This window comes from Polyodon spathula, chromosome 31, assembly GCF_017654505.1.
Source record: "Polyodon spathula isolate WHYD16114869_AA chromosome 31, ASM1765450v1, whole genome shotgun sequence".
NCBI classification, from domain to species: Eukaryota; Metazoa; Chordata; class Actinopteri; order Acipenseriformes; family Polyodontidae; genus Polyodon; species Polyodon spathula.
In genome coordinates this window covers 6,718,982-6,733,601 of record NC_054564.1, presented here as the reverse complement: position 1 = coordinate 6,733,601, position 14,620 = coordinate 6,718,982, and the positions used below count along the sequence as shown (strand labels likewise).

The window sequence follows — 14,620 nt, the reverse complement described above, 5'->3', positions numbered from 1 at the left end:
AGAGTACGAATTCGTGTATCGTGTACAGTGAGACCAGGGACTGCAGACTGCTCCAGCACTGCAGCCGACTCATTGATGTAGATGTTGAACAGTGTTGGGCTCGGACTGCAGCCCTGTCTCACTCCACGGCCCTGTGTGAAGAATTCTGTTCTTTTGTTACCAATTTTCACAACTCGTTTATTATCTGAGTACATCGAAAGTACAAACTTTACCCCTCTGCAACACTTTGAAGAAGTTTGTAAAATAACCCTTTGTGCAGTGGGTCTCATTTTCAACATTTTATTTAACATTTTGGAATGTGTAATCAGTTAAATGTCAAAAGAGAGCAACTGTAATGCTCGGAACAGTATGAGAGGTACACAAATGTGCACATTGCCAACAACAAGAAAAAAAGAACTTTGAAGGCCACTGGACAAGATGAACAACGAACTTTGCAGCTGGACTGTTATCTTTGAGTCACCGTCTTACCGCCTTTGCTGTCCCGCTGGATAGTCCAGCAGGTGTCCTATGATAAAGTTAGCCCGGGACACCTAATCTGTGAGACCCACCCAAACCATTGCCATAACACAAGGACAGCTCCCTGGTTACACCCATTCTGCGGGGCTTTGTATCTGTAATCTTAGCACCACATCACTGGAACACACTGGAAACTCTGTTCTCAAACTTTCAAACTAAGTGACTTGGGGCTCCAAAAGCACATTGCTGAATGATGATTATTATTATTATTATTATTATTATTATTATTATTATTATTATTATTATTATTATTATTATTATTATTAGTAGTAGTAGTAGTAACATTCAAAGGAATTTTCACAACACTGACATGCAGATTAATTTCTTACATGATTTAATTAAACAAATGGAATACAATATTTCCCACTCAGTTTTTTATGACGATTTTTTTACAGTATATATGTAATTATATATATAATTCAGCTGGTCCTATTAAAAGTGCTATCATTAGAAAAAAACTTTGCTGTACTTCAAATATGTTATTAAAATAAATGGAAAAATACACACACACACACATGTGTGTGTGTATATATATATATATATATATATATATATATATATATATATATATATATATATATATATATATATATATATGTGTGTGTGTGTGTGTTTTACAAATGATGTGTAATCTTGCAATGCAAACGTCCACTCACATATCTACACACATGTAACATAGATATAAATCTCAACCCACAGCCCAGGGTTGAGATTTTTTGTAACCTGCACAAGACAAGATCTCCCGAACCCGTTTCCTTATTGGTCGCGACCCAAACTGTGAATTTTACAATTGGTCAAAACGTCGGTCGATCAAAACACCTATTTTTTTTTTTTTTTTTTTTTTTTTTTCCACCCTCGCTTGCCATGCAGTAGTGACGTCATAGATTTATCCCGGCAATCGAGCCTTTTTTTTTTAAAAAAAAAAATCCTATTGGTTACCTCCACTGTCACTAAAGCCATATCACCGCCTTTGCTTCGAATTCTCCTCCGTGTGATTATTCTGATTGGCTCGCCGGGGGTGTTGTGTAACCGGGTAGAATGACGTCACGGCGGTGGCATTGCAAGCAGCAGTGGCAGCTGCCCGAGTGTGTGAAGCAGTTGGGATGGAGTTGCGTACTGACACTGTTGTAGCAGCCTTGGAAATGGCAGAGAGCAGCGAAAGCAATGACGAAGAGACCGTGGACGTGGTAGACTACGAGAGCCTGCCGCTCACCGTTTCTTTAGGGACACAAATGACAGCGGGGGCCGTTGCGGGCATTCTTGAGCACACGGTGATGTACCCGGTGGACTCTGTCAAGGTAAGGAAGCGTGGATTCATGTTTGTGACACACATGCACTCACATGCCTGACCGCTGAAGAAAACACACACACACACACAACTAGCTTAGGTGTTTGTTTGTTCGCTATCGCCACCGAACTTTAGTTTTATAACCTTAAATTGCAAACCTAAAAAAAAAAGAGTGTTTTTTATTGCATTTCATTTAGTTAGGGCTGTCATAAGTTACAGTGCTAATGCAGTCTTGCGTGTCTTTTGCAATTGGACTCGCGGAAATGTGTTCAGGTGACTGTCTTGTAAGTTGCATCGCAGTCTCACATTTTAACTGCTTACCGTCCTAGGGTGCAGACCGGTTTGACAGATTGGGAGGAACTAGTAAAGGCAGTCGGCAACCTTTGCCAAGTCATGCTAGCTTGCGAAGACAATGTCAGCCTAAAGTCATTAGGACACTGAACAAAGTATAAGAGTCATTTGTGTAGGACATAATTACAAACACGTGAAGTCGACAATATTAAATAGAAATGAATACGTGTTAACAGAAATGTTGAGTCTGTGCATACAGTACAGGCGAGTGGCATGTCAAGTCAAACATAACAAAAGTTGATAGTTGCAAAAGCTACAATTGGCGCTATCTACATACAGGATTACCTTTGTATCACTGAGTTTTGTTATTTGGATTTGGTCATGTGTATGTATCTAAGGAGTATTACCACAGCACCACCCTGATAAAAAAAAAAAAAAAAAAAAAAAAATTGTACCCAACTTCAGAGCTTTTCAGCATGCAAAAAAAGTTGCTGCATCAGACAGTTATATAAACTACAGTTTTCAGATCTCATCCATAACTGCAAAACACTGAGTAGTGCTGCGTCACCAATTTCAATCATTCAATTCACACATTAGCTAACCGAGATTGCTAGTAATATATATACCCTCTTCACTTATCTCCCATTGCATCTCGATTTCATCGTAACCCACCACCTCCCCTTCCATACCTTTTTCAAAATATACAGTTATAGTCTTGGGGGGGGGGGGGTCCTCTGCCTCGTCCGTTCGGCCAGGCAGCGAGTCCTCAAGATAAGTTAGATTTGATGCCAAGTTATAATCGTTGTCATTCTGTATTGTCAGTCCTTGCATACTCAGCATTCTCTAATAAATATTTTGTATCTAAAGCACGTGTGACTTGTGTTTGTCACAAACGACTGAACACAGGGTGCAGTGGTAATACTCCTAATATACAGTACACATGATCGAATCCAGATAACAAAACTGAGTGGGGTGGTGGGGGGGGGGGACACTGACACTAAAAACTGTGCAAACTCACAGCATCCCTTGCATCTGATACAAAGGTAATCCTGTATGTACATGGAGACAATTGCTACAGTAGCTTTTAACAACAAACTATCCAGTTTTCTTATAAATTTTGACTTGCTCAACTCCAAGTAAAGCCAGGAACGGATCAGACTGTGTGTGTGAACCTTAATTCCATCCCTGCAGTCTGCTGTCAAAGCATAGTGAAATCCTCACAGACAAGCAAGGTAAATCACAGATAAGCTGCAAATGTGTCCCTGCTAGACTATAGTGTTCTAATCTGGAAAAAAATGTATAGAGTATCAATCAATCAATCAGTCAATATTCAATATTGGCATTCAATCAGAGAGACAGTTGCAGTGGTTCTTGACCATGCTGCACATTAAGCAGAGTTAGTTCACCTGCCTGATGCCTGCTTTCAGGGATTCCTTACAAAGACGTTATATCCCTGTGCCTACGCTGCAGACTACATAGGAGTAGCGTGGCATGACATTCAGGCACACCCTCTGTACTACCGCTGGTGGCGTGATTGGTGCCTTCATCACATGTGCACGGCAATCATGTCTCTGCAGCGTTTCCTGACAGCTGACCATTGTGCAGTGTGTTGCCTCTAATAAAGCTCCCCCTTCAACGGAGTGCTCTGACTGTTTGGTTCCTCCTGCGTTATGGAGATTTGCTACGAAGTCACAAGATCAGGGCCACATCAGCACCACGTTTCAAGTGTTCCCTAAAAAGTCCAGTAGCTACAGGTTTTAATATCAGTTCTCGTCCACGCCATAGGCTTAGTTGTGTGTACATTTGTATAAGTTGTTCTTAGATTGGTTCCATTTTATGTTTTTAAACTTTCAATTTAAACACCAAAAGTTAGGCTGATGGTGTTCTGGTAGTATTGTCTTTGTCTGTTTTTTTAATTCAGTTTTTTTGAGCCAGTGATCAATGAAAAGGAAAAAAAATTACATATGACAACATCAGTGACCTAAAGATGAGCAACAGACATTTCTTGTGCAATAGTGGGTTTTATTTTCTTTCACTTCTGTCTTATGAAGGTGTAATACAGTGGGGAGGAGATGTCATCACACAGTGTTATTCAGTATTGTAAAACACATGGGCTTGTTCTGTGGCTGTGAAGACATCCCCCTTTACTGTATTTAAGTAGCTGTTGAAGTTTTATTGTAATGATGTAACTGGTGCTTGATTATCCAGCACCCTAAAAATGATAAATCTGCTGTTAGTTCACATTATTTTAAAGGCGGACCATCTTAACCAGTTCAGCTACTTTAGGAAAGGTAATGTCACAAAGTCTCCCATTCACAGCTCAGCAGAGGCTGCTGAATGACTGGCTCCATTGATGTCAGACTCAGCAGACACTAGATGTGCTTTGTAGTTACTGCTTAAGTACAGAAAGCTTCATTGTACTGTCTCCTCAGAGGACGGTAGCCCACGTCGCAAAACTACCAAAGGCACAATTGAGATCCCATACAAGGGGGCAAAAAAATTACCCCTCAATGACTGTTTTGGTGAATTTCTACCTCTTGAGCTTCGTGCCGCAGTGCCGCTGCATACTCTTGTGGTTGATTGGCAGGAATCAGTCCGATGGAGGCACTGGGTGGGCGCACTTCTGCGCTGCTGGAACAGATGCCAGTTAGCAAACTGTCTGTCATGCAACTCAATTGTGCCTTTGCTAGTTTTGCTGGCACCCCACCCTTTTCTAAGGCAGCATCAACTGTGACTGGCATCAAACCAGCCTATGCTGCTTCTCCTGCAGATAATAATGAACTCATCGCAAGGAGGGGCTGGCCGGTGTTTTAAAATCAGTGGGCGCAACGACATTCCGGAATTGTATAATTAAACTCCACGCTAATTTACAGCGATCCCTGTTTTTTTTTTTTTTAAAGAATGTACTGAAATAAACTGTTTGATTAAACGAGAAAGCAAGAGGATAACATGCCAAATGCATTTAGTGGTGAAATGTTAAATGAATGATTTTAAAAGTTTATATTTTTTGCCGTGCCTACTCGGGGAACTTATCCTGCGCATATACAGGTAGCTGGAACTGTAAGATAAGACTACTAAATACATCTCTCTGATGCTTAGAAATGTCTGATCCTTTTGATGTTTACACTTTGAACAAAAAGCTTAAACCCAATAATCATCTAAGCATACCATTACTGTGTTATTTGTATTCTGTTGTATTTTTAATCGTACTGGTGGTTACCCACGTGTCATTATGTGCAAGAAGCCTATGAGTAATCTATTTCCTGGTACAGAACTTGGTGCCAGTAAAGCAACAGAGACAATGGTTCATTGTGCATGACTTTGCAGAATTTCTGTGTTTTCCACGCAGTTTTACCTTTTTTTTTTAAGGAGGCTTATTCCCTGTTAAAATCTATAAAAAAAAGTGTGGCATAATCAAGGTGTAACCCCATGTCTTTCAATTTGAACTAAAACTTATTGCATTACTATAAAATTACAGAACACACACACTAAGGTTACTGCATAAAAATCAATCAGTATTAATCTTTATTTTATATAGCGCCTTTCATCGTGGACCACCATCACAAAGCGCTTTACAAGATAGTGAGGAACAATGCATAATACATTAAATACATTGAAATACAGGGCATAGTACATTAATACAAACAGTAAAAAAAACAATGCAGATACATTAATTACAGGCATATTGCATTAAATAAAAGGCTAGGATGTGAATTCTAATCATTGTGGATGCGTGTGCCATAAGGAATCGTACAAATAAGATGGAGTGAAAAACCAGAAATAGCAATTTAGACAACAGCTACGAGGCTGCAGGGTTACAGCATTTGCATCAAGGAATGTGATCTTATGCTGATGAGTTGCACAAAGCCAACATAATCTCATTATTTTGAATACAAAAAGATTCCTGTTCTTTTAATGGCAGGTAAAGTTGGCACTTCTTGCGTGAAACTTTGAACTCTTTTTAGGAATACTCAAAGGAGCTCTTCAGCTGTTTGTAAGGCGTCCAGTAATCTCTAGATAATGTACAAGGTGAGGAAGAGAGACTCGGAACGCACTCTTATTATTTGTGGTTACAATGTAATGAATAGTGAAGAAAGGTGCCGCTCCCACTACTAGGTGACAAGGTTACTGGCACTAAAACTGACGAACGCTTCGACTGGAAGTCTTTTTTCATTTCCTTATAATGGTTCAAGGAGTGTATTGCTAGATAAAAGGATAGATTTTTATAACTCATTTCTTTTAGCGGTTTAACATCGTATTACCGTATGTGTCTTATTTTTATAGTCTTTTTTTTTTTTTCTGTGCAAGTCATCCTTTACCAGATGTCCAAACTATTCTGTACAAAGCTGATTTCTGAATTGAGGTGATTTTGCAACTGTAATTCTTGGCTCGCTCTTCTGCCATGGTAAATGAATTACTGTACAGGAGCAAACGGTACATCTCTAGACAAAATCACACTTTCAGTGAGGACACAAATTCAAACCACCTCGCTTCAGAGAGTTAGTACAGTATACATTATTTTTTTTTTTATTGATGGGATAATACTTTTGGGTGTGTGTAGCAGTGGCACAGTGTAATACGGGAATGCTGTTTTTTTTGGTATGTCAGATCCTTGTGTGTCATTGGAATGCAGTGTTTGGTTGTTCTCTGTTCAGTACCCATTGTTTCAGAAACACTGAGGCGTTCCTAACAAAACACCCGGGCCAGTGGGAATTCATCCCCAGCCTAGCACGCACTTACTCCAGCAGAATGAAACTGATACTCACTCATTTCAGAGAGACGGCATTTCATTTCTGTACATTGCTGCTTGCAAAATCATTTGAAAAGGACCAGCGTGGTGTACTTCTTGTACGTATGTTTTCATAATGACTCCCTAGTTAGTCTCAACTGTCCCAACGTTGTCCCAGTGGGGGGGGGGGCTTCCTATCAGAAGAATGTACTAAGAAATACACAGGCTCTTGAAAGTGCTCTACCGTTCACAGCGCTCACAGGATTAGGGTAAAGCTCCCCATAAAGTGGATTGAAATCTCTGTGCCAATTTTATATTTCTGGTTGTTGTTATGGCACATTCTTTAAAACCTGCTGTGTTGTGTGCATTTCATCCTCAGAGCTGAACCGATATTATAACTAATTACCTGCATTTGACAGATGCATTGTAAAACTTTCACCCCCCCCCCCCCCCCCCCCCCCCCCCGCTACATGCTGAGTAAATCTTTCAAGTGCATGGATTACTGGGGTAAGTGGAGCAGGTGTTGACTTGGCTTACTCTATTACAGTACCTGCCTGAATTTCATTGCAACAGGTATAGAGTGTGGATACCGGAAATACTGGAAACTGATGAAGTGACCTGATAGCTGTGGTGAATAAAGACATCTACATTAGTACGTCCTTGCAAATAAACGTGTGTTTGCACATGTATTGTCCAGTAGTAGCAATTGCAGGCAGATTCTTCGGTGTCTCTTTAAACTCCACGATGGAGAGAGCTGTTGTTCCTCTCACTAATTTAGGTGGGGCTGATGGTGCTAGATAGGAAGGTGGCTGAAATTAAAAAACAGTGGGGAAGCAGAAAAAAGGCAGAGGACTTGGGGTCACCTTAAACTTTCAGCAGCAGTAGAATCTTATTATTGCATTCGGTCTGACAACACTCTTCAATATTATTATTATTATTATTATTATTTATTATTTATTATTATTATTATTATTATGCAAGGCAACTACAGGTGTTACAGGGGTGCAGGGTTACAGTGAAAGATGAATATTTAAATACAGTGTAGTTTACAGTAAGTGCAAGTAATAATACTACTAGAATACCATATGAACTAGGATGCAACATGTTAGGATTACAAGAGGTTATAGCTACAATGACATAATAATAGTGCAGGATAGTGCATTGGCTGAGGATCCAGTAACGTGATCTGCTACTGCATGTTCATAACAAGTAGGAGTTTATAACAGAGAGGAGTCAGAACTGCTGTTAATATAGGCATGTTGAATCAATGGTTGTCGTTTTTTTTTCTTGCATTTCAGACAATATTTTTATTTTTGTTATTGTTTTCGAGTATTATTATATTATAATACTACACAACTATATATTATTTTCACTTTTAAATTTGGAGGAGGCACTGCACCCCTTGCCTCCACTGCTAGAGATGCACCACTCCCCCTCTAAACTAGGTCAGATTATAAGCAGACTGAAGAAGGCACTAGCCGAAACGTTTGTCTGCTCAACTTTGTTTGTTCAAACGGTTAAACAAAGCGGGTCTAAGGTCATCAAGGAAATGCAGTTGAATAACCGCATTGGCTCCGGTGTTGATTTTGTACTGCTGTGTGTTTTCTCCAGACGCGAATGCAGAGTCTGTATCCCGACCCCAGGGCGCAGTACCGGGGAGTGTATGAAGCCCTGCGCAGGATCGTGCGCACTGAGGGGGTGTGGCGGCCGCTGAGGGGGATGAACATTACCATCCTGGGGGCGGGGCCCGCGCACGCACTCTACTTCGCCTGCTACGAGAAAATGAAGTGGACCCTGAGTGACATTATCAAGCACGGCGGCAACAGCCACGTCGCAAACGGTATAAAATAAATAACCCTAATTGAAGAAGCAAACCATCGCTCAAGCTAACTGATGTAAAAAAAAAAAAAAAAAAAAAAAAAAAAAAAAGGGTGCTTTATTTCCAAATCATCTTTTGAATTGCAGATCCAAAGGTGAAGTCTCGTCTTGTGTTGGTTTCTAAATGTCACCTTATTTTAAAGTTAACTTTTAAACGAAATGCCCAATTTTGTTTAGTTTTGTAGCTTCAGTTTTGCCATTCTTCTTTTGAATCAATAGATGCATGTACACTTCTGGAGTGTTAAAAAAAGCCGACAATAGCTCCCAATGTCTCGGATCAGAATGTTGGTGCTGCAGCAGCTCCCACATAACTGCCATTGACTTCAGTGTGAATGTCCACACCAAGGTGCATGGCTCGATTTGTCAAGTGCAAGCTCCTTAACCGACAACAGCTTACTCCTTTTAAATCACGATGATTCCATTGAAAAGGAACAGCGCCGCAGTCATAGATCCAGAAGTGTTTTTATCCCCTAGTTCATACTGCTAGGTCAACATTAACATACGTTTTACTTTTCTGAGCGCACCCATAAGCTGTAAGTAAAGCAGCTTGAATTCTACCTATTGTTTACAAGCTCGGTTTTCCTCCTAGGCAGATCGGCTAGGCAATGTGAGGACGAGCTGCATTCTCTGCGCCAAGTCCCGCTGTTGAAATACAATCCTCTCCAGTGTCTGGGTTTAATTAAACAGAGTGGTACTGTCAGAAGACATTTTGCTAGCTACAGCAGGGTGGGCACTGCATTAAGGTTGCAGTAGCAACACTGCAAGCGAAATGAAAGGTCCTGTTCCGTCTGTGCTGAGATTGAACTAAACCAATGCTGTTTATTCCACGTCCTCGTTGGCAGCTGCCCAGATCACAGTTTACTCAAGTCCCCACACTGTGTGTTTTATTGTGTTCTGTTAATCAAAAAGTTTGTGTCTGTTGTTGTTTTCTATTCCTGTTCACCCTCTTTAGAGCACAAGACTGTTCTGGATTACAGGCAAGAACTAAAAATCTAAAACTTCTGTTCTGTAACCATTGGCTTACATTTTCCTCTTTCCCATGTTAAGTTGTGTTAATTCTTGCAAGTTAAATATCCCAGTTTAACAGACAAGCAGTGTGAAAGTAATTTATGAGTGGAAGGAATAAAGCAGAACTGAGATTATTGCAAGATTTGTTTTTACCTTATTAATTTGAATAAATGATTAGAGCACAATGGTCCTTCAGACAAAAGCAAGCATTGTAAAAGAGCTTCTTTTTATTTTGCTTTACCTTTACTCTTGCTACAGTAATAAAAACGCCCTGTACTTTTGAGCGCTCCCATTTCCTCCCCACTATCATAAATGAGTTGATGATAAATCTTTGAAAGAGAGCACTGCCTCCCAACCCAGAGGAATCTTTCATGCAAACCACATCAATGTTTGTTTGGCCACAAGGCTTCTGCAGCTAGCTGCGTGTTTAGTCAGAGTTGCGAAGCAAAAGATAATGTTCAGACTCTCCTACAAATCTATTGCACTGAACAAAAACACAGTCGTCTTTTCAAGCACAACTGAAACACCTTTATCAGGGATGGCAGTAAGACTCCCATTGCATAGACGTTTGACCCATTCCAGGCTTTAATATGTGTTCGATTAACCCCAGTGTAACAAGCTCTGTCTATTTTTAAACTTCATGATAAAACCAGAATGGACCAAACTGCGATGCAATGAGTCTTACTTCCATCCCTGCTTCGTGCAAAGCAAAATTTCACCCGGTGTATTATTGTTTTTGGCTGTCGGCTGCCTTTTCATACATAGGTTCTACAGATGTGTTTGCATGGCAATAACAGTGCACAGTGTTGATTTTTTTTTTTTTGTGTTCGATTATTTCCAGGCATTGCTGGCAGCATGGCTACAGTGCTCCACGATGCAGTGATGAACCCGGCAGAAGGTAATGTGATTCAGGGGTGTGATAGTACAGTATGCTGAGTGAAAGGCTTGCAGTAATGTATGCTGTCATTCATTCAGGCCTGAGTCAAAGTACATGGAAATGTGCTGGGGGAAAATTTTTATTTCATTTTCATTTTCTCTTTTTCCATCCTCATGACCCTTCACGTCCAGTGCACTCCCCCCACCCCTCTTTTCCAACACTGTTCCAACAAACCTTAACATCTCTGTTCTTGGGGCTCCGCAGTGGTGAAGACGAGAATGCAGATGTACAACTCGCCTTACAAGGGCGTCTGGGACTGCATTCGCACGGTGAGGAGGACAGAGGGCTTGGCAGCTTTTTACCGCAGCTATACCACGCAGCTGACCATGAACATCCCCTTCCAGGCCCTGCACTTCATCACCTACGAGTTCATGCAGGAGCAGCTGAACCCGCGGCGGCAGTACCAGCCCCAGACGCACATCGTCTCCGGGGCCTTGGCGGGGGCTGTGGCCGCAGCCGCCACCACCCCGCTGGACGTCTGCAAAACGCTGCTCAACACGCAGGAGAACGTCGCCTTGAACTCCGCCCACGTGAGCGGCCACCTGTCCGGGATGGCCAACGCTTTCAGGACGGTGTACCAGCTGGGAGGCATCCCGGCTTACTTCAAGGGGGCCCAGGCTCGCATCATCTTCCAGATGCCCTCCACAGCCATCGCCTGGTCGGTCTACGAGTTCTTCAAGTACTTTCTCAGCAAGCACAACCTGGAGAAGAGCGGCGAATCCTCGTTCTGAAGAAAAGGGGGGCAAAAAAACGAAACCAGTTAAGCGCTCTTGCTAATAGGGAGCAAATTGAGCTGCTTTTTCGTTTTTGGGACCCTGTTTTTCAACAAGAATGTTTTTTTAATTTTTTTTTTACTTCTTGTTTTCCCCTGACTCTGCAGAACTTAATCGGATCTGCACCTCTGCTTGTGTCTGTTCTGTACGGAGGTGCAGTGATTGGCAAGGGTACTGATGAACCCACCATTACTGTGCCATAAGCAAATGAGCACTCCAGTAAGCCTTCTATATGCAGTGTGTTAGTGTTAGGATTTATTTGATAAGAATGCAGGTTTATTCTTAAACAATGCACCGTGGGTACAGTGAGGGGGGAAAAACAAAACAAGAAACATCAGAACGATCAATCATCTGCACAATGCCCTAGCTAACTGGAAAGACGGAGCTCAATTTGAATATGTTCCATAATGCAATTTTGTTTTTTGTTTTTTTCGTTGGGTGTGGTGTTTATCAATAATCCTGTCTTACCTAGTTTTAACCAAATGGGACAATTTTTTACTTTGTGTATCAGCAGAAATGGCATAATAGAAAGCCCAGTTTCTGAACGTTTCTACAGAGAGAATCCTGCAGTAAGTATGTGTTTATATTGGCATATATGTTTTTTTTTTTGGTTTTTCTATTTGCAATCTTTCAAAGGTAGGACACCTAGTTTATATTTTTTTAAGAGGTCAAGATTACCAGCAAATATCGTTCCTTTTAGTTGTCGTTTACTAGAAAGTGCCTAGACTTTCCATAGGGTTTTGTTTTTCTTGTCACAAACATGCCTGTATATTTCCCAAGTAACCTACACAATTTAAATCCTATATTTTTTTTACATTACGTACCGTGATCGTTTTATCCTGATGAGGAAAACTAAATGAAAAGGAAGTTGTTAACCAGACTTTATAAGACCTAAAATAACAAAATAATTGGTGCGTTAATTGATTTCAAGTTTACCTATTCCTGGACCTACAGCTTCTTGAGTAAATTAATTTCCATTAAGCATGGATTGTTGCTGCCATTTGTTTAATTAGCTATTTCAGTTTAATTTAGACCTGAATGATGCAAAATGAAGGACATATTACATATAAAAAAAAAAAAAATATATATATATAATATATATATATTATATATATATAATATATATATATTCTCAAAATACTACGAAACAAGTTTACGTGCTGACATGTGCTCAGACTGCTGCTTTGTTCACCCGAGTCTGTAACCAGTACCTCATCATGTTTCCCTTTTAAAAAAAAAACAAAACAAAACAAAAAAACATTACACTTCATTACTTTATATTCTCGAGTTGGAAGCTGGATTAACGTTCGAGAGAAGTGAAAAAATCATAGCAGGCAAGACGATCTGCTGTTTTAAAACACGCACAATTTCTTATTAAAAAGATACTATCATGTCATAGGGTGGATTGTAGCTCACAGGCAAGTCTTCTCTGGTGCAATGTGTTGTATTGCTGACGTGCCTGCAGCAGTAGAACGAGTGGAGGCTTGAAAGCTGGTTACAGTTTGGTCTGTTTGAACCCAAACAGCCGCTATTTTGTGCAGATCTGAAGCTAGTCATGTACGCTTAAATGCAAATGTATAAGGATTGGACTAAAAATTGGAAACACCTCCCATAGCACTGCCAGTAGGATGCAGTGTCGCAATTGGCAGGACGCCACAAGTTTTTAAGCAACTTGCTCTTAAGAGATGCGTGACCATTCTGCAGTGATTACCGTCTCTGGTTCTTTTAGGTTAAGGAGTTTGGAGTGGAAATCTAGAGAGAATTCAATTTTAATGAGTGTTCATTAAAACCGTGTTAAACAGACACTCGGTTTGTTTCTGTAGTCAAGGCTTGTCCTCCCAGTATCAGTCCATCAGATTAGCTTTCTTACCCACTGTGACTGCTACTGACACAACTTAAATATATCGCAGAATATAAAAGCATGCAATTTGCATTACAAATGAATCTGTCATGTTCACCCATTTATACAAGTATGTGCTGCATATGGCAGGTGTTTCCTTTTTTTCTCCCCCCATACCCAGTGGTGTTATTTTCTGATGGCCTGATCTTGACCTCCATCATGCCACATGACCTTGACTGACAAAAATTGATCAGGACAGGACCAATACAGTATTTTAAAGGTCAATGGACACAGTTCAGTGGGTCAGTTTAGTGTTCCGTGATCGCTAGGGGTCAAGATTGGGTCATGATGAATAAACAAGTTCATACAGTCGTGTGCAAATGTATTGGAACATTTTATATCTTTTATATATACACCCACCTGCAAGAAAACCTCTTGGTGGGAGAATTTCAATTTCCGCTCAGTAATCAGTGATATAGAAACAATAGGCACTGGTGTGTAAAAATGATAGACCACTTGGTGCTTTAATTAGGCATCTTAAACAACTTCTACAAAGTTCTACAAACTTCTCCTTTTCTCCTACTATTTTAAATGAGTTGCACGTGTGCTCTGTTAAAGTCATCAGTTAAATTGGACCATCGCTCATTTGCCTATTGTGACAGTTTTCCAATATTTTCAGTTCCAGTGGTTGGATTTCATATGCACAGCAAATGAAAACAGAAGTAATGGGGTGTTCTAATGCATTTGCTCACTAATTTTATATAATATGTGTGTTCAAGCTACTGGAAGGGATGGGGACTCGTGAGGATTTACCCCCTCCAGGTACTGTGAAAGTGAGGGAGCTTCCGCTGCTGTTTCTAACAAGTCCTGTGATAAATGCTGACAGGCGTGATCTACCGTACGCTCTGCTCCTTGTCGTGTAACCCTAACTTGACTTTGTTAACGAATAACAGAATTCTGTTACCAAGCGCACACTAAGGGGATAATCATCCCCTCCAAGATGCTTCTGCTCTGCATTCTCCTTTCTAGATCAAGCCTTCTGCAATTAAACAGTCTGTGTTTTATTTTTTTAATTAAATTATGTTCTATATTTAAATGATGTTCAGAGACACTCATTCTGCATTAAATGTGTATGCTGCAGTACGCACAGAGGGCTAGATGACGCTATATCGTCTTTCCACTGAGTTGTAGTAAGTGTATGATGTGGACAGTGAAGACCCGGAGAATGTATTTCGTTCGCTGTAAGCCACCAAAGACTGCTTATTTGCTAATTGGAAAAAACAGGCGATCAAAAGGGCACAGATCAATTTCCGGGACATTAATGGCTTTTATTCTGCTTCTATTCTTTTCATTAATAATC

The 14,620-nt window shown here is 40.5% G+C and overlaps 1 protein-coding gene across 1 annotated transcript; it reads left to right on the top strand.

The window, feature by feature from the left end:
* Positions 1-1,495: 1,495 nt before the first annotated feature.
* Positions 1,496-12,499, top strand: LOC121303132 (mitoferrin-1-like). Its single transcript, XM_041233622.1, has 4 exons — positions 1,496-1,814; positions 8,436-8,664; positions 10,552-10,608; positions 10,852-12,499. The coding sequence occupies exons 1-4, from the start codon at positions 1,620-1,622 to the stop codon at positions 11,376-11,378; spliced, it is 1,008 nt and encodes a 335-aa protein (XP_041089556.1). The 5' UTR covers positions 1,496-1,619; the 3' UTR covers positions 11,379-12,499.
* The last annotated feature ends 2,121 nt before the right edge of the window (positions 12,500-14,620 follow it).

Coding starts and splice junctions, on each gene's coding strand:
- LOC121303132 (XM_041233622.1), top strand. CDS start 1,620: ATGGAGTTGCGTACTGACACTGTTGTAGCAGCCTTGGAAATGGCAGAG. Junction 8,665..10,551: donor CAACAGCCACGTCGCAAACG/GTATAAAATAAA, acceptor GATTATTTCCAG/GCATTGCTGGCAGCATGGCT. Junction 10,609..10,851: donor AGTGATGAACCCGGCAGAAG/GTAATGTGATTC, acceptor GGGGCTCCGCAG/TGGTGAAGACGAGAATGCAG.